Raw genomic sequence first — 26,698 nt, forward strand, 5'->3', positions numbered from 1 at the left:
TCATTCATGAAATTCTTGTCCACATTTTTTGGAATGGGCTGTCCTTGTGCTATTTTATCCATGTAGAACATAGCGAACATGCCGCAATCCAACACGCAAATGAATCTGAAATTAGCTTTTGGTTTTGAATGATTTCAAATTGTAATGAATGGTTGAGTAGACACAATTCTTACGAAGACGAATTTTGTTGAGCACATTCTGTGTCATCCTCAAATGGAAACTGATATGGATTTTGTAGAATCCAATTTAGAGTGAGTTCTTCATTTGGGGACAAATCAACCTGTGCAGGTGTAGGGGGCCCTTCTTTGGATATAGGCCTCAATAACCTGTTTCACATTGATTGGAGAAAAATGGAATTATTAACGGGTAATATAGGTAGCACAAATAAAAAATGCAGTGCAGTGTGTGTTATAGAATTAGTATTTTATACTTAAGTTTTGTGTGATTCAGGTCCCATACAATATCTTTGATATCATGGTTTGGCACTTTCTCATTATCGAGTCCTGCCAAAAGCTATCACTGCAGGATTGAATACATGAAATTCACAAGATTAGTTTTAGTTTATTGTAATTAAAAGATGAAAGAGTTGTTCTTTTGGAATAGAGATATTACCTAAGTTGAGTACTTAAGTAGTATTCTTGAATTCTGTCCCTGTCCTCCTTTGGAATTTTTTGCCAAACCCTCTTTTGACCCCATCCTAGTTTTTTCTTTGTTGGCTTTTTTTTTCCTTCATCTTCATCATTTGATTCTTGCATACCTACAGGTATTGAATCATGAAGGCTCGTTCCTTTTGGGGGATCAGGAATTGGATTTGTGGCATCGGGCTGAGATGCCTCTTGTGTTAACTGCAGATTGAAAAACTAATTAGAAACTACATTTGATAAAGCGAAACTGCAATGCGTTTCCGTTTATAAGCGAGCTGCAATGCGATTTCGTTTACGTAGCGAGATAACACATCGCATTGCGGTTTCTTTCTGCAATGCAGAAATGTAAAAGCGGCGGCAGGCGCAGTAATTGCATACCACCTTCTGATTTTGAGGATCCTCTTGTGTTGATTACTCCTCGGAAGAGATAATCTTGAATTGTGGTTCACTGCAATGCAGTTTGTCTTTCACTAAAATGCAAAAAGAATATACCAGAAATATGCATCAACTTGACATGAAATTGAAAGATCAGCATAGCCAAAACAAGAACTACAAAACATAACGAAACTACGAGAACAACATGGCGTGAAATGAGCAACATTCAAAAGCACACAAGCGCAATGCGGTTTGTGGTTCATCATGCATTTGTCTTTCACTAAAATGCAAAAAGCAGAATATACCGGAAATATGCATCAACTTGACATGAAATTGAAAGATCAGCATAGCCAAAACAAGAACTACAAAATATAGCGAAACTACTGAACAACATGGCGTGAAATGAGCAACATTCAAGCACACAAGCGTAATGCGGTTTGTGGTTCCCTTAATGCGATTTGTCTTTCACTAAAATGCAAAAGCAGAATATACCAGAAATATGCATCAACTTGACATGAAATTGAAAGATCGCATAGCCAAAACAAGAACTACAAAACATAGCGAAACTACGAGAACAACATGGCGTGAAATGAGCAACATTCAAGAAGCACACAAGCGTAATGCGGTTTGTGGTTCATCGAATGCTGATTTGTCTTTCACTAAAATGCAAAAAGCGAATATACCGGAAATATGCATCAACTTGACATGAAATTGAAAGATCAGCATAGCCAAAACAAGAACTACAAAACATAGCGAAACTACGAGAACAACATGGCGTGAAATGAGCAACATTCAAGAAGCACACAAGCGCAATGCGGTTTGTGGTTCAACACAATGCGATTTGTCTTTCACTAAAATGCAAAAAGCGAATATACGAAATATGCATCAACTTGACATGAAATTGAAAGATCAGCATAGCCAAAACAAGATCTACAAAACATAACGAAACTACGAACAACATGGCGTGAAATGAGCAACATTCAAGAAGCATACAAGCTGCAATGCGGTTTGTCTTTCACTAAAATGCAAAAAGCAGAATATACCAGGAAATATGCATCAACTTGACATGAAATTGAAAGATCAGCATAGCCAAAACAAGAACTACAAAACATAACAGAAACTACAGAACAACATGGCGTGAAATGGAAAGAAGTATAAATAATTTAGCGAAACTACAATGCGGTTTGTTTTGTTCGATCTGACAGTTTTGATGCTCTTTTCTTTCTTTTGTGATTTTCGGTTTTTAGAGGTTTTCAAACCAAAACTAAACCCAAAACCTAAACTACATTGCGAATGAAGAATGAGCAGAAGTAAAATTTGAACCCTAAAATCGAGCATAAATTTGTGTTAGGGGTCATTTTCTTACGATTTTTCCCAAGAGAGTGCTAAACCCTTCAATCGTTATGCGTTGCTGGTAAGCTTCGGTCGCTAAATCGTCATTGTCACCGTTTGATTTTGGGAATAGGTTGGAGCTGAAAGAGAGAATGAAGAATCGGCCGATCGTTGGTGGTCTTCGATGATGGTCGCACGAATGGGTTGGTGGTCTTCGATGATCGTTGGTGGTGCGGAGGTTTACTGGAGGTGAAGTTGCAGAGGTTTCTGGAGGTGAAGTTGAAACGTCGCGCGAAGGGGTTGTGATTCAATTTTGGTTTCGGTTGATGTCGTTTTGGTTCAGTTTTGGCTTGATGTCGTTTTTCAATTTTGGTTTAAAACTAAATACTAAAAATGGCATATGTTGTAATTTTCATATTTTGTAATGGTATTTTTGTTACATTTTGGTTTTTTGCCTTTTGCTAATTAGACTAAATTGTATTTCTTTCTACTAAATTAGTAAACTATATTATGCTTTAAAACTAAAGCTCCCATTGAACTAATATTCATGTTTGAATACTATTTGTGGTCTCTTGATTGGGGTCTTCACAAGGAGAAATTTTTATATGTTCCAGGTACACCACATGGCTGGTGTACCATCCAATAAACATAGGACATGTGAAATTATTGTCTAACTTACTGCATTTCTTTTTATAACATGTGGCAGGCTGCATTGCAAATATTCCATATGTTTTTCGTCTATTTGATGGTACACCAACCACGTGGTGTACCAGGAACTCCCAAAAATTACTCCTTCACAAGAGTCCAGATTAAGTTAAAAGTTGATAGTAATAATTGAAGTGGGTTTGGTACTCGTAGGTTGCGATCTGACTAGGCATAGGAAGTTTTGAATAAAAAAAAGCATGCTTCTCCTTGGTTTTGATACAGCTTTTGACATATTTGTGTGGGGCATATAGAAGTCTTAGGAAAAAGTTGATGTGCATTTATTGGAGATAAATCATCAAGTGTTCCATGTTTACTTGGTGATTTATCAAACACTTTAATCATTCATATTGCATTCATATGCATGTCTGTGACTCATACGGTTGAGGGCACCAAGATCTTTGTGGTGGTTTTCTTTGGTGAGCTTGAATTGATCGTGACCAGTATCGGATTCAACATAAGGAGAGTTGGAAGAACTCCAGCGAACTTGAAGCAATCGTGATCAGTATTGTGTTCAACATAAGGAGTGTTGAAGATCATCTCGCGACAGAAGTTGAGTTACGAAGAAGTAGGTAAACATTATCTAGAATGTGTCTATGATAAGCGTGTGAGTACTTCTTGTAATTATCGTTTTATAGTAAATGTGTGTTGGACTGAGGAGTCCCATAGATTTTTCCCAGAGGTGGGTTTTACCACATAAAATAATTCTCTGTGTGTTTCTTTATTTTATGTTCAATACGTTTCAGGATTAATAAACCATATCAATCCTACTACCAAGTCTAATTTTTGTTTATTGATTATAATCTTAAATTGGCCTAATCACCCCTCTCTAGGCATTTTTAGTCATCCTTTAGGTATTTTCACTTTATTTCCTTATTTTCCTTAATGCATATGGTGTTAGAGATTTTATGTCCTAAATCGCTTTAACGTGGTCTTCTAATCATCATAGGAGATCTAGGTATTTGTATTGATTAAAAACTTCATTAGAATTGGTGTTTTTTTGGTTCAAAGGGAAGTTGTATTTTACAAAAATCCTTGTTCCAACAAATTCCTTATGTTTAATCGATTAGAACACCTCATACTAGTACAATTAGAATAGGTCTTGTATTCCTTGATGGGCTAGAAGCCTTATACCAGAGAATTGGTTGGTCTTTCCTTTATTTGACGTGTATGACATGAAATGGAAACTTTTGAAGCAAACTCTTGGTGAAGCTGTACGATTTGTTCCTTGAACGACATGTGCGTTGAAGCTAGTTTCTTTCGTGTAAACGACTCGTGTGGATGAAACAACTTGTGTGTTTTCCCAAGGCCACGATGGGCCTGCAGCTTCTACAAAGCGTTACCATTTATTCAGTTTGAGCAATTGCTATTTGGTACTTAAAACTGGTTAAAGCCCAGCAGACCAGTGGGCCGCATGGTTTAGAAAAATCAAGACTTGATAACTGCTTCAAGCATCACTTCAATATTGCTCGGCTCACAGTGACTAAGCAAACTGTGGCCCTTAACACCTCTTTCAAGTAAAATCCCACCTCAAGCTACACAAAATAAAATACAACGTATATTATCTTAATGCTAAATTAGGGGTGGGCCATAGGCAAGCACGCACTAATCCAATTAAAGCACTTGGTTTTAATAGTTAAAAAAAAAAGGATTAATCGTTTTATTAGTCTTTGAACTTAGACCTGATTTGCATTTGAGTCTCTCAATTTTCAAAATTGTTCCCGTGGTCCTTTAACTTTACTTTCGTTAGGACAAATGGTCTTGCCATCAAGTTTTGTTAACTTTTTCTGTTAAATACAGGGTCAAAATGGTATTTTTATATTAGAAAAATGAATAAAAAATCATATCTTTAAAATAACAATAAGAGAAAATCAAATAAAAAAACCGGAAAAAAAAAAATTCAAGTTTGTGGGGAGTAGAAATCGGGACAGGAGAAGGGGAGTTTATTTTTAATTATTTTAAAATTCTTAATCAATTTAATACAAAAATATCATTTTGCCCCTACATTTAACAGAAAAGTTAGGGTAAATTACTCAAATGGTCCTCAAACTTATATCTGATTTACATTTTGGTCTATCAACTAAATTATTCATTCAAATGGTCCATCAACTCTATATTATTCGCTCCAATGGTCCTACTGTCTAATTTTTTGTTAGATTTAACCTAATTTTAGGGTAAATAATGACCAATTTACCCTCATATTTAATGAAAATATTGACAGAATGTAATGGTAGGACTAATAGAGCGAATAATATAAAGTTGATGGACCATTGGAATGAATAATTTAATTGAGGGACCAACATGTAAATCGAGTATAAGTTTGAGGACTATTTAAGTAATTTACCCGAAAAGTTGATAAAATTGACGGCAAGACCATTTGTCTTAACGAAACTGAAGTTGAAAGACCACGGAACAATTTTGGAAATTGAGAGACTCAAATACAAATCAGGTCTAAATTTAGGAACTAATAAAATGATTAACCCAAAAAAATATTGATCAAAGTTATATACTTACATTTTCAAATCATAATTCCCCTATAAAAGCACTAGGAGATGCACCGTGGGCATATATGATAAGATATATGCTTCCATCTTCTTACTTGTGTCACGTTATGAATCGGACTTTGGACTAAATGTTTGAACCTCCAATTGTCCTTTTCATATAGAAATCTTGCGATCGATGAATGTGTCTCTAAGTCCAATAATTGACAAGCTTTGCTCCTTTCATGCAACCCAAATTGTCGCATTAATTTCTAAATTAACCAAAAGTTTAACATTACATCGACAAAATAAACTCATTCAAAAGCATGCTTAGCAACTTTTTAATGCATTGTGCTTCACAAAATTTTGGGATAATGCATTGGAGAGGAATGTTTTTCTGTTTGGCAACCTTGAGATTGTGCCCTATAGAGATAATGTTCTTTTACCAAAATACTACACAAAAGCTGCCATAACATTATTTTATTTATGAGTAGCCAATCAACCCCTAAATTTTCTAAACCGCAACATTATTTTATTTATTTATACCTACATAGCCATAGGCACGCGCCACTTGTATTATATTGGCTCTTTGTTATTTGATTTGTTTTTCCCTTTTGACGCTAACGAAAGGGGCTCCTGGCGTTAATTAGAACCATCAAACAGGAACAGCCACATGCATTTTCATCCAACAACTTGAAAACAAAACAGAAAGTTAATAGAAAGAGAGAGAAGGGCGAGGGGGGGTGGGGGGCGGAGAGGATAGGGTCTCTTGTACAGATTAATTGTGCCCTTTGGTAGGTTCTCTTTCTCTCCTTTCTAGAAAAAAGGTACAAAACAATCAAATTCAAATCAGTCACCCCAATATTAATTTTCTTCTATCAACTCCCTTCCCCACGTCCTCCTCACCCTCTACTTCATTGTCTGTACTCTACAAAGATGAAAAGAGAATGTGCAAAAAAATATCGGAAAAAAATCTTGTATGATCTTACCTACAAAACAAGTTTTTGTAAGTATGAATTGAATACACCATCGAATGGAAAGTGTCATATTTGAAAATCAAAAGTAAACTTTATTATGACCGTCCCTCGTTAATTGTCTGCGGCGGATTCCATCATCAAGAAGTGTGTGTCCACAAGTTATTGTACCAATTTCTCCCTTGGTATCCAACCTCAGTACTTCGTACTAATATTTACTCATCCCAGCAAAAATTAGTCTTTTCGATATTTTATAGCCCACTTTTTTGTACTCAAGTTCTCAACCCAAAATACACGTGTTATGGTATGATTAAGGAGAAAATGACCCTAAGATGAAGTCAAATATTTTTCATAAAGAATAACAAAATCCCACCAAAGCCTCACCAAAAGACGCAACATCTTCTCCAAAGCCGCATCAACAACTCTTGGAGACAAGCCGACAAAGCATCGCCCATCCATATATTCCTCCAAAAAAGATATCCAAAAGCTACCTTACATGACCATTTGGACTCTCTTTCCCAACACTTTCTCCCTATCGAGCCTTTCTGCTGCCTTTCCTCACATTCACCAACCCCAACTTATGAGAATATTTAGTCACCAGGCTTTGCCTTCTTGGATTTTGCATCACAGCTGCTGATACTTCTTTCTTTGTTTACATCATTAGAATCAGTTAGATAGCAGCCTCATTTGAATATAAAATACACATTTACAAAATTGCCCATGTCCTATATATATATAGCAATGCAACCCCATTGCCACCTCAAAAGGCAGTCTGAACAGTCTCTTTGAAAGTTAATTATACATCCCTCTCTCTCTATGGCTAGGCAAGGACTTGATGGCACTGTTGCTCATTCTTCCATTGTCCTATTGCAAGAGAGGTTTAGGCAATTGCAGAGAGCAAAGGAGATGAGGGAGGAGAGAGAGCTCTTGAGGCAGATGTTATCTGGATCGGAGAGAATTAACGTTCCAGCCACACATTATGAGCCAACTGGGTTGTTCTTCCAATCTGGTGGCTCTGGTGGCTTGACAGATCCTCATTATAAGCCACCTCCCCAAGGCTCAATGTACCACAAACCTAACTTGCAGAGCAAGGATGCTAATTTTCTGCAGGTCTCTGATGATGAGAGTCAAGTCTTGGGAAACATATGTTCAAGTTCAGTATCGGTCATGAACAGAACAAACAACTTCGATGATTCAGATGTTGACACCTCACTTCACCTTTGAAAAACTTCTAGGGTTTATGGGAGAAGCATATATGTTAATCGCTTGTTCTGTTCTTTTTTTTTTTTTTTTTTGGTAGCTAGATCTATTACTTATATGGGAGAAGCATTAGCAATGTAATTAATCAGTATGTACGAGGAGGATCATGATCAGTATCTTATGTTCCTTTTAGAGTCCAGTCTGATCTGGTCTCTTTGCGAATGGATCCCAATCATATTCTGTAAGGTTTAATCACTCTTCCTCTGCATGATTTCTGGAAAAAAAGAAAGAAAAAAAAAGCAATTACCTAGCTCCATGCTGACCAACATTGTGTCCTCATTGATCAAGTTGACAAACAATGGACTAACTAGCTATTTGTCTAACTTCTCTCCGATTATAAGTTGGAATCACACAAGACTACCAGACAGATTGTAAAAAATTATGTACAAAAGAACATGAAAATATCCCCTAATGTCAAGGGAATTGCACATATAGAGATTGCATTAAAAATGGATAAATAGATAAATGATAGATGACGAGTGAGCTTTAGAGGGTTAGTTAGGTAGGAGGGAAAAAAGGAAGTATCATAGAAGAAAAAAGGGGAAATATCTATAACATAGACAACATATTAGAAATAGTCCCGCTCACCTAAGGACTTAAAAATGAGGCCTTGTGAGGTCCTCTTTAATAACGGCCCTTAGATTAATCTATGAACACACTAAAATTATGAGATCGTCCCATAAAAAAAATTCTTAATTTCCACCCATATCTATTAGTTTTTGGAAAGAAAAAAAAGAAGCAGGATTAAGCAATGATAATCTCAGCATCAATGTAGATAAACAAGAGATGCCATCAGAAATGTGACAAAGAAACAAGCCATAATCACGTGAATCAATACAAATTACATACACGTAGTACATGTGATTAAAATGTGATTAAAATGATCAATTCACGAATACGGATAGTGGTAAATCTTTCGACTTTGTTGGAAGAGATTTTCAAGTTTAGATTTCTTTCCTAGGTCAGAAATGAAAACAAAAAACCAAATAACAAAAGACATACAAAGAGAGATTCAAATGGACCCTCCAGTGATCCAAGTAAAATTATGTATGTATAAAGGAAAAAGAAATGATATAGAATGATATTCTTAATTCAACATGTTCTTTTTCTTCTCTTACGCTGCGGACACTTGCAATAACTTCCAATGGCTAATATCCAAGATTCCACAGTTTTCATTGTTTTTTTTTTCTTAATGTGATGCAACCGATTTTGATTGTACTTTGACAGGGAAAAGCTTCGGAACCATCAGCCCAAGTTGTATACTATTTTCCTGGTGTTGATTCGACATGAGATTGATATTTTGAAACCCTACATTCCATAAAAACCACAAACTGCAAATCAAACTTGTTTTATGACTTGGCTGGCTCAAACAACTCAAACAATCATCATTTCATGGCTGCCTGAAAAAGAAAGAAAAAAGGTCCTGCAAACCCTGCCTTAGAAGATAATTGAATGATTTCAGAACATATTATTATACAGACAACCTCTGCCTTTTCAAAGAGCCATCCCCAGTCATATCGACGAGTTACATCCACATCTAGGTTTAGAACTTTTGACAGTAGAGGGGCTCAAGGCTAATAACAAAATTGGAAGCTCCATGCGGTGAGGGAATAAATGAGCTACTCCACCTAGGCCATCTCCCTTAAAGCTGGCTCTCTACCTACCACATATTGATGTCAACATCATAAGAATCCAGTTGGCAAACTTATAGTCCTCGAATACCAGACATGTATCAGGATAGGCAAAACTGAAAATTTCAGCACTCAAATGATTTTTTTTATACAATATTCTTTCCTGATTTTCGTTGTTACTCAATCTTTACCTCTTCTATGATTCCGTTAAAAAGGGAATCGCGAGCAATGCAACTAATGTATACTGAGATTATCAACATTGTCTTCATGTTCATCAGATATTGTATTCTGTGGTTTCTTTTGAAATGAATCCTCGTCATACTCTGTCCCATCTGAGTCGTGATCATTACTCCACTTCCTTTTCATGATTTTGGGAACCAAGCGGGTCACCTCTTTGGTCTCCACTGTCGCAGCATCATTCTCTATCCTTTCAAATCGAACAGAACCGACCTTTCTGGCATTTCCTGCTAGTATCTGCCCCAAAAGAACAATAGCAACACTGATATTACTCTTGTATGAATTAAGGATAAGTTTTTTTTTTTTTTTTCTAATGCTAAATAATCCAAGGCATACCAAATCTCCCCCAGCCCACCATCAAATACATGATTGACCAACTCAAGATCATCTAGAATTTAACACATGCAAAGAACTAAATGGAGCAAAATATTCATCATACCTCAACTTTAAAAATTTGGTGCTTTTCTTTTTTATCTTTTTTATCTTTTTTATCCTGGTTGTCAGACTTGGACTCATCAATCTCCTCTTCAATTTCCTTTTCAAGGACTACTTTGATGCTCTCCCCCGTCCTTGGGATATATCCAAATGCCTCACATATAAACCCTGATACTGTTTCATATTGATGACCCTGTAAACAAGAAGTGAAAGGTGAGAGATAATGTACAAGCCAAAATTGATGGACAATGCTAAATACAATTCAATGCATAATACCGATACGTTTTAAAATGTCTACATTGAAAACGAAAACAGATCACAATTGGGAAAAGAAATCTTCTGTATTACTTTATGCTTTGATTATCAATAATGAGCAGAAATTAATGAGCTCTTGCAAAATGGGAGTTTCACTAAAACACCCAAAATGGGGGTTGAAATTATAAAAAAACCCAAGCACTATTTAAACATATAAACACACCCAAAACCCATCATTACACACACTCAAAACCCATTTATAAACACACCCAAAAAGTTGACTTTGGGGTTAATTTTGGGTGTGTTTCTATGTTTAAATAGTGCTTGGGTTTTTTTATAAATACATGTCTAGGATTGGGTTTATTTATAAATTTGTATTATTTTTCTAATGTTCTCTGAAGAATGGCTGAGGGTTAATGCCTGTGTTTTTTTTATACAAGTGATATTGGGGGATGGGAGATTCAAACATAGGATATCTAATACAGGGGTAAACGCTCTTAGCTCTTAACCACTTGGGCTACAAGGCCCTCAAAACATGCATGTATTTAAACGGAGGAAATATACGATACCCATAAACCTGTACTCCAAACATGAAAATCAGCTCTGTAATATTAACTGTGGATAAGAAATGCTACTTCAAATGTGGGCAGCTCTTCATCAGAAGATTTTGACTACCATATGAAACACAGCCAATTTCTTGTTAATAGTTGTTTCTCATGCAAGAGTTCTCTTGAATCTGTTGATCATTTGATATTCACAGCACAGTGGCTTTGGAGAAGTGGTTTTCTGTTTTTTCTTTGTTTAGAGTTTCTGGAGTTTTGCCAATTCTTTTGCGAATGTGCTGTCACAGTGCTGCAAATTTTGTTTCCCAACAGACATAAGGTGTGCAAGGCTGAACATTTATTGGGTACTAGGGTTGTGCCCCCACAGGGCCTAGGTGCTTTCTAGATTTATAATATTTTTCTATTTATTAAAATAAATAAATAACAGCTACATGGTATGGTCTAGTTGTATCCCATTGCAATAAAATATGACAACGATTAAAGCATATATCCAGAATAGATGAGAATGCTCTACTGCTCAATGTCAACGGATAGAACCATTATAGCAAACTAATTAATTAATCAAATGGAAGATATTGAGTAGGATAGATTTCCCTTGGCTGGTCATAATAGACAGGTGCGGAGAGAATAGGTATGGTGTGATCACTTATAGATAAATTTCAAAATCAATATTCAGGATTTTACACTCGCAAGGATAAATACCTCAGGCATCTTCACGTTTAGATCTTCAGAGAGCTGGTCAATAGATGTGTTTGCATCCACATCAAATATACCCTCTGCACGCATTACAATGTAGCCAGTTTTTTTCTGAATCTCCTCCTGGTCCAGCATCAATAATTTCAGTAAGAAATTTAAAAATATGATGATATCAACCAGCCATCACAACGGATTTTTCTTTTTCCAAAATATTAGCATTACCAATTATATTGAGAACAATAGTTTTGTGTGTTTATGGTTCTAAAAGAGTTGCACTCATTTAAGGGGTTAGAAGATCTCCCAGTAAGTGAGGGCTCATTTCTTAAGCATTATATTCGCTGGGACAAAGAAAATCGTTTTTCACTTGTCTGACCAAAAAACCCTTCTTTGATTTTGTAGCATTCTAATGCACTAATTTTTTGTTATGCATACCAGCATATGGGTTGTGCCCCCTTTGTGCTTTAATTATTGAATTACTCATAAAAAAAAGGTAGATGAATGAGTATAAACACTAGTAGTGAGAATTACTTTTGAATCATTTTCGTCAAATATTTCACCAACAATTTCCTCAACGACATCTTCCAGGGTTACTATCTGTTTCATCACAAACAAGTTAGAGACATGCTGTGCAACATGGTGAATTTTTAACAAAAACATCAGAAGTTTAATTCAACGACGAATGAAGAACATACCCCTACAGTTCCACCATATTCGTTAAGAACCACGGCCATGTGAACCTTTCGGATGCGAAACTCCCTAAGAAGATTCCAGACAGACATTGAATCTGCAAAATGGATTATACTACTTTATGCATTGGAAAATTAAGGACCATAATCAGTCCAAAACAAAATTAAGAACTGGATGGTGTACACTGTTGTTCCCAATGAAGACAGACAAATGCCTGCTGCAGTCAAGGCACACCTAGATTCAATGATACGAATCCTAAGATATTCAGCTCTATGCAAACATCAACTGATGACCAAACTGCTAAATCTGTCAACAAGAACATGAGACCAGACCCATGTAGCATGAACAAATGCTAGAACTATAAGCGAGAGCATGAGGCCAAACTCATTAACATGGAATCATGTTGATTAAAAAATGATTTCATATCTACAGGGGAAAGAAAATATAAGTAGTGTAACCACTACTTATCAGAACAGGAGCTTCAAACGACCAACCAAGAAAAAAAAACTCCAAAAAGTACAGACAACTTCAACCATGAACCGCCTATAACTGCTTAACAGGCTGTCCAGCACCAACTTGATACTATGTTAAATAACACAATCAGAAGTGTAAAGTAATGGTGGCAAAACTTTACAAATCACTTGGCCTAGGATCATGCAGCAACATCAGCTCCAGTGTCCTGAACTCATACATTTCATTCAATGACTCCTACTGATTATGAGCATGACCTAAATAAAATTTGTTACAGCGAATAGAGCACTTGGAACTCAATGTACCAGACAACAGATTAGACAGATGGGTGGACCCCAAAGGATTTAAACCTTAACGCAATCCCCAAGGCTTTGCTGGAATGGGGCCAATACCAAAACCCAGCAAATGTTATAGACATTGCCAAATCAGTTAAGAAACCACCACCCAGGGACATCAGTTCCATTGAACCATTTTATTTCCAGAAATGGTTTTGTTTATAAAGTATACAAGTCAGAATTATAACTGCAATAAATGTACAAGAAAATTAAGAGAGAGCAATATACAATGAATATCCAATCTAGAATACATGTGTTTATCAGAACTTAGCATAATACAAAGAATTACCAGGCACAAAGTAAGCAGGTTTCTGAGCCATATCCCCGACAGTAGTACTTTCTAGTAGCTCACCCTTAAAAATCAAACAAATTCACAGTTCTGCGCACTATGAGATTTTTTTATTCAATTAATAAACAAAGAATATGCATCTCATAGAGAGATAAATAGGAGTCCAAACTGTCTGACCTTCTGAACATAATCCAATAGATCCATTGCATATGCAATTCCTACTATATTGTCAACACGCTGCTCAAAAACAGGCACCCTATAAGAAGAATGTTAAAAATATTATCAGCTGAAGGCGCTAAAGAATTATTCACCATACCACTAAAATTTTGGATTACCTTGAATATTGATGAGTTACCCACAAGTCGTGAAAATCAACTAGTGTTGCACTGGCATCGATGGCAACTACATCTACAAGAGGAGTCATCACCTCTCTAACATGCGTATCTTTTATCTCCAGCACATTTTCAATCATATCCTGCAAAAGGATTTATTTTTCCAATAAAAAGTGTATCTTAAATAAGGAACTTCGAGCACAAAACTTTACAATTAATAAACTTAAAAGGGGGGATGGGGGTAGTTGTGGGATGATGAAAGGAGCACAAGTGTTATTATAGAGAACAAAGATGTTGGAATTTCATATTCATGACAAGCATCATATTCTACAAAACAGGAGAAATAAAATGGCTATGGACTGGCTAGATGACGCACATACACACATGCGCATATATAAATGGGAATGTCTTCTTTTGCCAGATATCTGGAATGTTTTTTTTTTTTTTGCTATGCTGTAAATCAGTACCACCCCTTCAGGCATAACACGACCTAATAATTTGTTCATATTAACAGTCTGGCAACACAACAAGGAGGCAATGTCTTCTTGCCAAATACTGTCAAGTTATGTTGTCATACAGTCAAATAGGAACAGACATTAAAGCATGATTCCACCTGATCAATGGTTCAGATTAATAGCTGAGTACCATAACATGCCAGACAGTTTGGCATCCACACCGCTGCCCAGGTATATTCTTGTTTAAAAGTATGATCCAGATTGATAATTTAACGTAGATATGGCAAAAGAGCATTATCGTATATACACACATATAAACAGAGATATTTTGAAACTGAAGTTCATGGAGAAATTCCATGTGGAAGTTAATCCAGAAACAAACATTTTTCTCTTTATGCACAAAAATTTCTCTAAGATAGATTGTAGTGTTACTAAAAATTCCTCACGTCCCAAACAAAGCTGTGGGTGTCAATAACAGCCTAGCTACTCTTTCAAGTGCCTTGATAAATCCAATAATTTGAACTTATTACTTTTACATCCCCACCCCACTGTCTCTCCTCTCCATATACAACAGGACCTCGACTAGTCAAACAGTATCTCGCAAAATGTATTTCTTAGGAAGAATTTCACTCATCAAAGATGGGATAACAGCAAAATGCCTGCCATATTAAATCTTCACATATAACATAAAGATTTGGTGGAAACATATTGAAAAAACAATAGAATACTTGATGACAGAAGCATTGAGTTGAGAGCTGATAACATGGATTTTCTTCATTATACTCAGAAAATGAATATTTCTTTTGTAACTTGGAAGTAATGCAGCAGAATAAAATATTTATGGGAAACCAAAAACTATTCAAGTACCTGTTCTTCCTCCTCTATTGCCCCACTTAACTCTGCCCCACGCAGCATCAGTTTTAACTCCTCCTCAGTAACATATGGTTCACTGATCATAGAAAAGGTGTAAAACAAAGGCATAATTTTCAAGAACATTTTCATAGTAACCAAAAAACATCCGGAAACAATATTAACAGGTACAAGTTCAATATTCCATATATCTAATTCTCTCTTATCCATAAAATGAAAGCAACACCTTTATGTATTTATCAGGTTAAAAGAAAGATAGCCTTCACAATACTCTAACATGGTAGATGTTCCGCTTACTATCAAGAAACACATGAGATAACAGTCGGAAGATTATGTTAAACTTAATGCATCTAACCCACAACCAATTGGCTAGGTGAAGAGACCCAAGACCATACATATTATTATGCATGGCTTAGAATTTCTGGTATGGGATTCTATATTCTCAACACGCCACTCACGTGTGGCAAGACTGATCCAAACACGTGGATCAATTATATTGAAGATATGGAGTGTGTGTGGTTGTTGGACCAGACACATGGAGCGCTGGTTTTGACACCATGTTAAATTTAGAGCATCCCACCCAGAACCATTTTGGTAATGATAGAGAAGCCCAAGATATTATACACTGTGATGAAGGAATTAGACCTGGTCGGTGAGAAGCCCAGTTAGTTCAGTTTCAGTTTGGAATTTGGGCAAACCAACTAGCCCGGTTTGATGCATGTTTTGGGTCCAAACCGACCCCAGCCCTAACCCATAGTCTATCTCTATCATCCTTCTTAACCCTTTGACACACAATATTATTTAAATTATAATGCGAACTATTAAGTCCATAAGCACAAAGAGCTAATAACCATAATTGTCAATCAGCACCAGCCAAGCACCAACTGGATTATTGACATGCAGCAAAAGAAAAAAATATGACATAAATTAGAAGTTAGGGAGAATTCAAATTTGGGTTATCAAAAGAGCAAACCTTCTTCCTTTCAACCCGAGTATTTTTAGCATCCCCATTGATAGATATGTAACAACTCTTCCCACAGGATATAATACCAATGAGAGCCACGCCACTGGCCTAACCTAGAGGCATCACACCCAACATTGACCAAATTAATCAAGACAAGCAGGAATAATATCAGTTAAGAAAAAATGAGTTAACATAACTAAAAGTCTAAAGAAAAAGACAAAGATGTCTAATTAGTGGTCATGTGGGTTTTAGTAGAAGTTAGAGAAACTCTACAGTTTCTAACTTACCACAAACCTAGCAACCTCTGTGGGATTGTGAACAGCGACACTTTTGGGAGTTATTTCAGTGAGGAGCAAAATAGCAACCTTGCATCGCCAAGATAAATAAACAGTATTAAATATTAGTCCCACTAGTACATTATTTTCTTATATATGTATATGCAGCCTCTGGCCTTTGATAAGAAATGAGGAGAGGAAAGACAGAACATTGATTTTGCTCTTACATCTAAAATAACAACTTTTCAACAAAAGCCAGACTCAACACAGTAGAAATAGCATTCTCTTCTTCAATTTCACTTAATAAAACAAATTAGACTCTTTCAGAACTATGAGTTTAGTGAATAAATCTTTCTCTATCTAGACACAGAGATAGAGAAAGAGAGAGAGTGCAGGTACACACTCAAAAAGAAACAAAAACTGTACTTTATACAAAATGAAAAGACATCCATTTTTTTTAATAAAGGAGTTTCTTAAGCCCCTGCCCCCTCTGTTTCCAGACAAAAGGGCAATCGTAGAAATATTTTTTCTGAGATTACTGAGTGAAGACTACATAATACTAGTTATTAGAAGTTATTAGAAGTTTGCTGATACAAAAAGGGTACGGTGAAAAGAACAAAAACAGACATAAATTAAGCACTAAACAGGATGTTTTAAAGTTTGAATGTCCAAAATACTTATCCCTATATCAAACTCTGTACCTCCATATCTATGCTTATTAATAGATCAAGCAAGGAAAATGAAACATACAGTCATTACTCCAGTTGCTGCGCTAACACCAGCTTCACCAAATATTGCTGTTGCAGCATCTGTAACTAAAGCAGTTGCTCCAATATTGACAACACTGAGTACACAAGGAAATTCTACAATAAGAAAGAAATGTTCAACTTCACGATGGAAGAGTAGAAAAATTAATAGCAACAAAAATGAGAAGGAAAGTACGTTGTTCCAATAAGTATGGTTGTTAAGAACCGAGTAACATCATTGCGAAGCAATTTGAAGACACCATCTTCAGACTCTTTCTCAGCTAACTCACGCACCTGACACAGATTAATATCAATTAACTGATGTTATTTCAAGATCCTAATGGGTCAGATCATTCATTTTCTTGCAGTAAGCTAATAGGTTGATCATTTACTGAAAAATGGATATGCACATTTCAAAGTTACAATTTTATGTACACATAAGCACTGAAAAAGAAGAAAGCCATAATATATTAAGGTCCTTAATTCCATATTATTTGGAGGTCATTTAAAAAGCTAACCACAAATACTTTTAACCCTCGTTTATGAAATCAAGTCTGTTAAATTAGCAAGTTTAAGAAAGGATGCTTTGCATTCCACGGTCAAAAATGTAATTTCCACTACAATCTATAGAGAACAAGAGTCTAACTCTACTTCAGGGTACAAGGATATAAAACCAGACATGGAAACCTGCCCACAAATGTTAATGAATGATAAAAAGTTGGCATTGACGAATATACAGTGTTCCTCCATTGTTAAGTCAAATTACCCATAACTTAAAAGGATAAGTAACATAAAAACTTACACTTACAGTTTATCATTTCGAACATCATCAGAAATGGCTTAGTTGTAAGTTACTTCATTAAAAAAGAGTCATAAAGAGTGCAATGTCCAGAGGTGGACAAGAAATTCGTCATCCAAACAAATCAAAAGCAATCTTTCACAACGCCTATGATATAAGCATTCACAGAACATAACAAATTCATACCTTCCAGGGCCACAGTGTGGTAATCGAAGTCTCCGCCATTGAGAAAAACGCTGAGAGTCCCAAAAGCAAAGCCAAAATCAAACCCTGCTCTTTGAAGAGCTGAAGAACCTGCAATGTCTTCGGCCAGGCATTCCTGAGCAACAATATGCTCTGCCCAATAACCCCATAGCCTGCATTCACCACACCCTCCACCGCAAAAGCTCTTCTGCACCCATAAATTAAAACCCCACAAACCATGGCTGCCAAAACAATTCCGCACTTAACCAATTCCTTAACAAAATCAAACTTTGAACCCGAAACAGCATCTGCACTGCCCGAACTCTCATTATCATCAGCAAGAGCTTGCAAACGAGCTCTATTAACCAACAAGTCAACTCCTTCACATCTTGGACCTAAGAAGCTCCTAAAACCACTATTACCAATGCAGTTCGACCCCAATTGAAATGGGTATCGATTATTTTGCAGCAAAACCTTCATGGGAAATTTTGTTTGCCTATTGCAACACATGAAACTCCATGATTTCGAGCAAGAATTGTACCTAGGCAGAGTCAGAATGGAAGACTCAAGCGCCATTTCGATAAATTACAAGCAAATAACAGAATGTGAACAAGACCCAGAACGAAAATTTCAACACCAAAGAACTAAATGGGAATCTCAGGGCAAAGAATCGAACGAAATTATTATTAAAGCTTTGAAATTGGGGGAATTTTTTGGCTAATATGTATGTGGAAAAGCAAAAGGGCGCTCATACAAGGGGGGGATGTACAATGGTTTTTTATTTTCTTTTATAAATTTGGGATTTGGAATATTGGGTTGGGCAAAATGGGAAGTTGAAGCGGGGATAAGGAAGGGGGAGTCTAGGGTTTTAGCAGGATTTAAAGACGGCCAGAGAGAATGGGAAACAAGAGGGTCATGGTTGAAGGAAAAGCGCGGGGAGATAGAGAAGTGGGTGTGGGATATTATTTGGATTGTTCATTAACATGTTTGGTTGTTGGAGAAGGCGAACTGGACAACTGAACAAATTGAAATTGAGCTTGGTTTGGTTTGGCAGCGGCAAGTTGGATTGACATTACAAGGACAGGCGTTGTCCCTTTGCATCTTATTTAATTTGGGAGAAACGGGCTAAGCAGTTTGGATTCAGGCTGGCATTTTAGACCAAAAAATTGCAAATATCAACCAAGGTCATATTACGAAAATTGATTGTAACATGTGGTTTATAGAACTAATCGCAATATATGACTGCGGTTTCAATTCCGCATATTCAAATAATGCATGCGGTAGAACATAAACCGCAATATAATTTAATTAATTATTAAAATGTTATATAACTAAGGGAAAAATTGGAGAGAATTGGAAAGTAAAGAAAGACAATAGAAATTGTTCAATCAACTTTATATCTCATATTGACAAGACCTTTTATTTATAGGCTTACAATGGTAAGAAAACATTAACAACTCATAAGTTACAAGCCCATAACTATGGTATTTAGTGTATAGGTTACATAGAATTAGATATAGTGATGTTAAGAGGTATGGTGGTTATCCACCAACTCATACATTTACAACACTCCTCTTTGGATGTCTACCATACAATGACATAGTTGCCTCAATAAAAACTTTGCTCGGAAAACCCTGTGAGACAAAACCTAAGCAAAGGGAAAAAGAGTGCAACATTCTTATGGATCATTGATATGGTGTTGGATGCGCTTATGCTGCCTCATTAAAACCTTGCTAGGAAAAACCCAGTGGGACAAAATCCTAGTCGAAGGGAAAAGAGTACAATGCTCATATAATTCTCTCCTTGATGAATTACTCCCCCTGATGACGACAAACTTGAATTATTTGAAGATGCAACACAAATGATATTGATATCTCAATTTCCTCTTGCAGAGTGAGCTTTGGTAATGCTTGTATAAAAATTTCTTCTATATTATCATTGGAGGATGTATGTTTGTCACTCCTTTTAGATGTATAGAAATTTAGGATCTTCAGGCTTTTTCATTTAATTGTATAAAATTTAGGGTCTTCAAGCCCTTTATAATTGAAGATCAAGATCTTCGGGTCTTAATTCCTTTAGTTTTTCCAACTCCATCATAACAAACATGGAGTGTAACCACTATCATATTCTCATATAAATGTGAACCATGAATATATAATAAATGGACATAAATAGCTTCTGGCAGTCATAGTTTTATTTACTTATACATATATATAGGTATATATACATAAAGTACCACATATATATATCATATTGTATTACCATCAACTTTCCATATTAATATTATATATACCGATGTAAAATGGAGCCATGTGAAAGTGAAACCGACAAAAACCATGATCAATATATTAAAATGGTCTACTTGTGGAGGATTGACCATATCCTACTTTTGCACCTGCCACACAAGAACAAGTTCCAACACATCTATACTTGCTTTAGATGTTAGCATGAGTATAGATATGATGGTGATAATAATAAATTGAAGAAGATACAGTGAAAGTCAGAAGGCTTATCTCTTTGTTTCGTGGGTGTTCATATCCCACTCTGAACGCCAAGAAGCTTAACACCTCAGTTGGTTTCTTTTGGTGAAGACCGGTCTTTGTTTTGGATTTGTGTCTCTTAGAATGATCTTCAATTTTCTTCTCGGGTTAGTTTGTTTTCTATAAACATAGTATGCTACCAAAGGGAGTTTGTATTTACACACAAGGAAATCATGAAAACACAATTGCCCAGAAAACCTCAAGTAGAGAATGAGTAAAGTAGAGGGATTTGATCGGGGCACTCAACTGGATTTTGAAAGAGAATTCGTGATGATAACGTGTTATATAACTAAGGGAAAAATTGTAGAGAATTGGAAAGTAAAGAAAGACAATAGAAATTGTTCAATCAACTTGTATATCTCATCTAGATAAGACCTCTTATTTATAGGCTTACAATGGTAAGAAAACATTAACAACTCATAAGTTACAAGCCCATAACTATGGTATTTAGTGTATAGGTTACATAGAATTAGATATGGTGATGCTAAGAGGTATGGTGGTCATCCACCAACTCATGCATTTACAACATAAAATAAATACTTATAATTATTTTATATTAACTAACAGAGGCCCAGACTTCATTATTTAGATAAATCTTTCTCTCATCTCTTCTTTTTTTTCTTCTTCTTTTTCTTTTTACGACTGCAATATACCGAAAATTGCTGTACAACAATCACAATATATCGACAATTGCGGTATACAACAATATGTCGGTCAATTACTGATTCATATTTTTACCATACCACAATATGTCGGTTAGTTCACGGTATCATTGAAAAGTTGTGGTAACCGAACTGCAACTACCCTTAGTTTGGATATTGCATTTGACAAATCCATTCGTTAGATTGTTTGATATTGAGTGTTGCTAAACAAACCCTAAAATTAACTGAGTACAAAACTATCACCTACTCAAATGGTGGAATTGACCAAAATCTCCTACTGAATTAATTCCAATTCCCCAAAAAAATAGAAAATATTGGGATGATTTATACAAAAATTGCATATAGAATCTTTGCATGGACATTGAAACCTTTTCTTTGTTTTTATTTCCCCCATACTACGATGAGATTGCCCTATTAAATCTACTCCCACAAGAGCTTAAGAAATTAAAGATTTTGATGCAAACTCAAAATTTGAAAAGAGGGTACAAATTCATGTAAAAAGAGAAGTCTGCTATAAGATTGGTATGAGGGGGTTGTGTGATAGAGTGTACTAGGGTGTACCAGGGGTATTTTTGGTAGTTAAATAGGGTGTACTTAGTTAATTTTACATTTTGATTAAAATATTATAGTGTACTTAGATCATAGGGTGTACTTAATTAATTTTAGTGTTTGTTTAACAACACTCTTGATATTTTGAAGGGATTTTGATCGAAATGGTTCATGAACTTATGTCTAGTTTTATTTTGATTTTTTCAATTAAATTATTACAAATCTATCATTATGTCAGATTCTATCAATAATCGTTAATTTTAGGGCTAAAACCTTCAATTTGAACTAAAATATGAATAACGTAATTGAAAGTTACCCTCCGTTTGGATGAGAGAAAACAACTCAGAATTTAGATAAAAGTTGGGAATTTAATAGGAGAAATTGACAATTCTCTTATTTGGCAAGTTAAACGCGGAATTTATTAAATGACACGCGGAAAAAATTGTGGAAATTGGAGCATCGAATTCCCAAGTTTAATTTCCATCAAAATAGGCGTCATTTCACAATTTCCATAGTGGCATTTACAAAATTTGAAGTACATAAATCCACAAACTGAAATCTTCAGTTGCCAAAAACTAAAATCTTAAATTGCCAGAAATTGAAATGATGGAATTCAAAATTCCGTCACTTTAGAATTCTATGTAATTTTCAATTTCTTCATCCAAATCAAAATTTCGTCATTTTGACCAAAATGGTCGTCCAACTAATTTTTTTCATCCCAATAATCCTTTAACTCTCTCTTTCGTGTCAAATAAGTCCTATCGTCAAATTCTATTGGTGCAAGGGTGCATAGAGGGAGGAGTGGTCAGCGGAGCATGCGTGGTGGAAAATGTTATATTATGACCAATTTGAAATGAAAGAGAGAGTTACTATTGGGGTGAAAAGATAAGTTGGAGAATCAAAATGGAACTTGGGCATAAATTCAAGGAAAATTTCAATCAATAAAATGTGCAAATAATGGCACGATGAATTAATCAATATGTGTAACAGAAAACTTTTAACCATAGAAGGCTTTTCTTTTTTAGTATGAGCTATTCTTAGTAAGGATGGCAGAAATTCCCATCGTGGTGGGTCCCCGGCCCTAACAAGGGGATAGTTTGGGGGAAAATCAGGGATGAGATCGGGGATCCCTAAACCCAGCTCGATATGATATTTATTTTTAATTAATAAATATATTATAAAATAACAATTAACTTCTTTTTAAATTATTTAAGAAATTTAATACCATTATACTATTATGGGGTCTTTCTTTCTTGCATATGGCATTCATTTCAATTCCATATGTATCTCTCGGTTTTCTAAAGAAAAAAGTACAAGTTTGCAAGTTGTATATCTTTAATAACATAGTGTTGATCAACCAATTTCTTTTTAATTAGGCTACATTTTATTGCATAGATGCATGTTTGTAATTTAGTGTTGTATATATGAATTGGTTGTTATACAAATAAATAGGGGATTCGGGATGGGATGGGGATTCCCCGAAAAGTTTTATTGGGAACGGAGGCGGGGATGGATAGCAGGGACGGAGATGGTATTGTCATACCCTGCCTCAAACCGGCCCGTTGCCATCCCTAACTACATTACATTTTTCTTTGACTCAATTTTATTATTTAATTGTGTGGATTGGGCCTTTAACAGTTTGGTCTATTCTACTAACGGGCCCAATAAGAGCCTACTAATGTTAAAATCATGCATCGATATTGTCCTCACTTTAACCACCTAGGTCTAATTCTTGGGTTGGGTTAGTTCCTAGAGACCTCTAGCTGTGGAGTTTTAACTTAAAAGACCTCAGTACAATTAGGAGTGGACCACCTATATTTGACCTATAGATTATTGTTGTATTCTCCAATGTGAGACTTACCCATCATGGCTTGTATTAAGCTACCTACACCAACAATCTCCATTTGGGCAAGATCCAAGCCAAGGTAACCTGCCCATTACAACACTTGTAGTTTTCAAGAATGACATGGTCCTCATAACTCCACCTCTTCCCACATAGATTTCTTGAGCCTCGTTAGGAGCACTTGCTCCACTTGACCCTAAGATTTTCTCGAGCCTTTCTAGGAGCCCTTGCTCCACCTAGTTAGTCAACACTAGGTTTTCCTTGAGCCTTTTAACTTTGTTCTGCATAGCCCTTGCTCTATTAGTCTGCTCTACCTTTCTCCACCGGTCTAGGAATTTGATTGAGTCGCCACCTTGAACATGTCAATGGTTGCACCTTGAACATGTTAATGGCTGCACCTTGACCATGTCATGAATGGCTTTACCTTAAACCAAGTGCGTTGTTGCCAAACCAAGCTCTAATACCAATTGTTGTATAAACGGGCCAAATATGAGCCCACTACCTCTCCGAACCATGCATCGATATTGTCCGTATCTTAACCATCTAGGTCCAATCGTTGGATTGGGTTAGGCGTAATGGACATCATGGCTTCTATCGAGCCACCTACGCCAACAATCACGACCTTGGCGAGATCCAAGCTAAGGTAACCCGCTAGTTATAGCACTTGCACTTTTCAAGGATGACATGGTACTTGCAACTCCAATTGTCGTAGGTCAAATAGGAGCTCACTCCTGTCCAAACCATGCATTGATATTATCCCCACCTTCACCACCTAGGTCCAATTATTAGGTTGGGTTAGGCCATATGGACCTTTAACACACCTCGGTACATTTAGGAGTAGACCACCTACATTTGAACTGTAGATTATTGTTGTATTCTCCAATGTGGGACTTACATGTCATGACTTGTATCGAGCCACCTACTCCAAAAGTCTCCACCTTTGCGAGATCTAAGCCAAGGTTATCCGCCTATTATGACATTCGTACTTTTCAAGAATGACACAATCCCTGCAACTCCACCACAAGGATTTCTTGAGCCTCGCTAGGAGCCCTTGCTCCACCTAACACTTGGATTTTCTATAGCCTTGCTAGGTGCCCTTGAGCCTTTTGCCATTGCTCTACTAACCCGCTCCACCTTTCTTCCCCAGTCTAGTAATTTGCTCTAGTCTCCTCCTTCAACATGTCAATGGCTTCACCTTGAACCAAATGCGCTGTAGCTGAACTAGGCTCTAATACTGATACCAATTGTTGTGCCAACAGGCCCAATAAGAGCCCATTTCCTATTTGAACAATGCTTCGATATTATCCCTACCTTAACTACCTATGTCCAATCCTTGGATAGGGTTAGGTTCAATGAACCTCTATGTGTGGGGTTTTAACTTAAAAGGTCTCGGTACAATTAGGAGTGGACCAAATATAACTTCTAGATTATTGTTGTGTTCTCCGATGTCGAACTTACACATCGTGGCTTGTATCAAGTCACCGACACCAACATGGTCACTAACTTTTAAAAATTGATAAAAACAACATGTGTTCATCATATAACTACCAAGTTAATTGCTATTTTTTAACAACCACTTGATATGCCCATTTTGTGCTTACATATAATTATTGATGCACATAGACTATTTTTGTTCTCTCCTTGCACCCAAAAAATTCAATTTTTCTAGAAAAATAATAATATTTGTTGCCTATATGTGGCATTTGTAATCCTTGTGGGAAAATCTAAGATGTAACCATCCAAGACATTATAATTGTTTTTATTTCTTTATTTGAAGACATTAACCAAATTCCGAAAGACCCTAAATCATTAGAGTGCAAAATGTAGTTGACCCTCTTTGTTGATCACACATGATCCCACTATACCCGGTATGATACTAGCTTAAAAGTGCAATTTATTGTCCCTAACATATACATTTAAAGCATAGTAATTGCTTAATAATTTATTCATTTTTGTCTATTGTATTTTCATTTGGTTGAATAAGTTTAATGTTTCATTGTTAATTATTTTGACCTAATAAATGATATTTTTGTGTAGGTAAACCAAATTTATAGTAAAATAAAGTTCAACATACAATCCCACATTTGCATACATATAAAAATAAACTTCAATACCCAATTGATTAGTACAAATCAAACCAAAATTTTCAAAAATTTAAAAATAGAAAACAATAAGCATCATGTCTTCATTTCTATTCTCAATCACCGGAAAGGTGCAAAGGCCTCATAACATTTGATTTTTTTTTTTTAACTCTACATAAGAAACACACAATTACATATTTAGTTTCAATATGGTAAACCCATAAGTTATAAGCAATTAAAAAAGAGATGTTATTACCTGACTCAATGGTTTCATAGAACTCCATCTCTTCAATGGTTGGCGTAAGTTCTAAAGATATTGAAGTGGACTTTTACCAATTCTATGTACATATCAAAGCCTCAACCATAGCAGGACTCAAGGAACTACGTAATGAGTTAATTGTTCAACCTCTCGTGCTAAAAGTAGATTATGAGGCAACTGTAAAAACTGGAATTGCAAGCACATCCTTTCAAATATCAAATATCAAATATCTAGAAGCATTCTGAGGCAATGGTTGCCAACACTTGATATTTAGAAGCATTCACCCTCCACCAATTTCAAATATCAAACTGTTCAACATCCTATTTTGCAGCATCAAATAAATATCTATCCATCTAATGAGATAGAATCACTGCCTCTTTTTCCATTTTTCTTTCAAAGCTTTTTTCCTATCACATTTGAGGACTGAGAACTACTACCACTTTGAGTTGGATTACTAACAAAACCTACCTAATCAAAGCCATATAGCTTAAACAAATGTGCTTTAATACTAGCTATCTTCATGACAATGTAAACTTCATATTCCACATACAATTCAGCAATATGTATAGAAAAGTTGTCCAACTTATACCTAGGATCAAGTACCACAACTATCAACAAGAATTGGTTCAGAATATCAAGTGATCCCCAATATTTGTCATACTTCAATTTCATATATTGTGCCATGTTAGATGGAGGAGGATAATCTATTATACTCAATTCTGCCAGTTCACAATCAATTGCAAATGAATCATGAAAATTAGTATGAGATGTGGC

At 35.8% G+C, this 26,698-nt stretch overlaps 1 protein-coding gene across 3 annotated transcripts; it reads right to left on the reverse strand.

Annotated features, from left to right (window-relative positions):
* Window positions 1–9,175: 9,175 nt before the first annotated feature.
* LOC103342678 (DUF21 domain-containing protein At1g55930, chloroplastic-like) lies at window positions 9,176–19,133 on the reverse strand. 3 transcript variants are annotated; one of them, XM_089048071.1, is made up of 15 exons: window positions 17,994–19,133; window positions 17,205–17,302; window positions 17,013–17,106; window positions 16,275–16,352; window positions 15,997–16,100; window positions 15,021–15,102; window positions 13,702–13,841; window positions 13,544–13,622; window positions 13,367–13,430; window positions 12,277–12,368; window positions 12,113–12,178; window positions 11,591–11,707; window positions 10,075–10,263; window positions 9,590–9,872; window positions 9,176–9,423 (listed from the first exon to the last, which is right to left on the reverse strand). In XM_089048071.1, exons 1-14 carry the CDS (start codon window positions 18,564–18,566, stop codon window positions 9,633–9,635), a joined length of 2,016 nt encoding a protein of 671 aa, XP_088904197.1. In that variant the 5' UTR covers window positions 18,567–19,133; the 3' UTR covers window positions 9,176–9,423; window positions 9,590–9,632. The 3 variants fall into 3 exon arrangements, with proteins under 3 accessions (XP_088904197.1, XP_008244537.2, XP_088904196.1); XM_008246315.2 differs by having other exon boundaries at window positions 9,176–9,427; XM_089048070.1 differs by having other exon boundaries at window positions 9,176–9,872.
* Between the last annotated feature and the right edge of the window lie 7,565 nt (window positions 19,134–26,698).

This window comes from Prunus mume, linkage group LG3 (genome assembly GCF_029339155.1).
Source record: "Prunus mume cultivar Tortuosa linkage group LG3, ASM2933915v1, whole genome shotgun sequence".
Lineage (NCBI taxonomy): Eukaryota > Viridiplantae > Streptophyta > Magnoliopsida > Rosales > Rosaceae > Prunus > Prunus mume.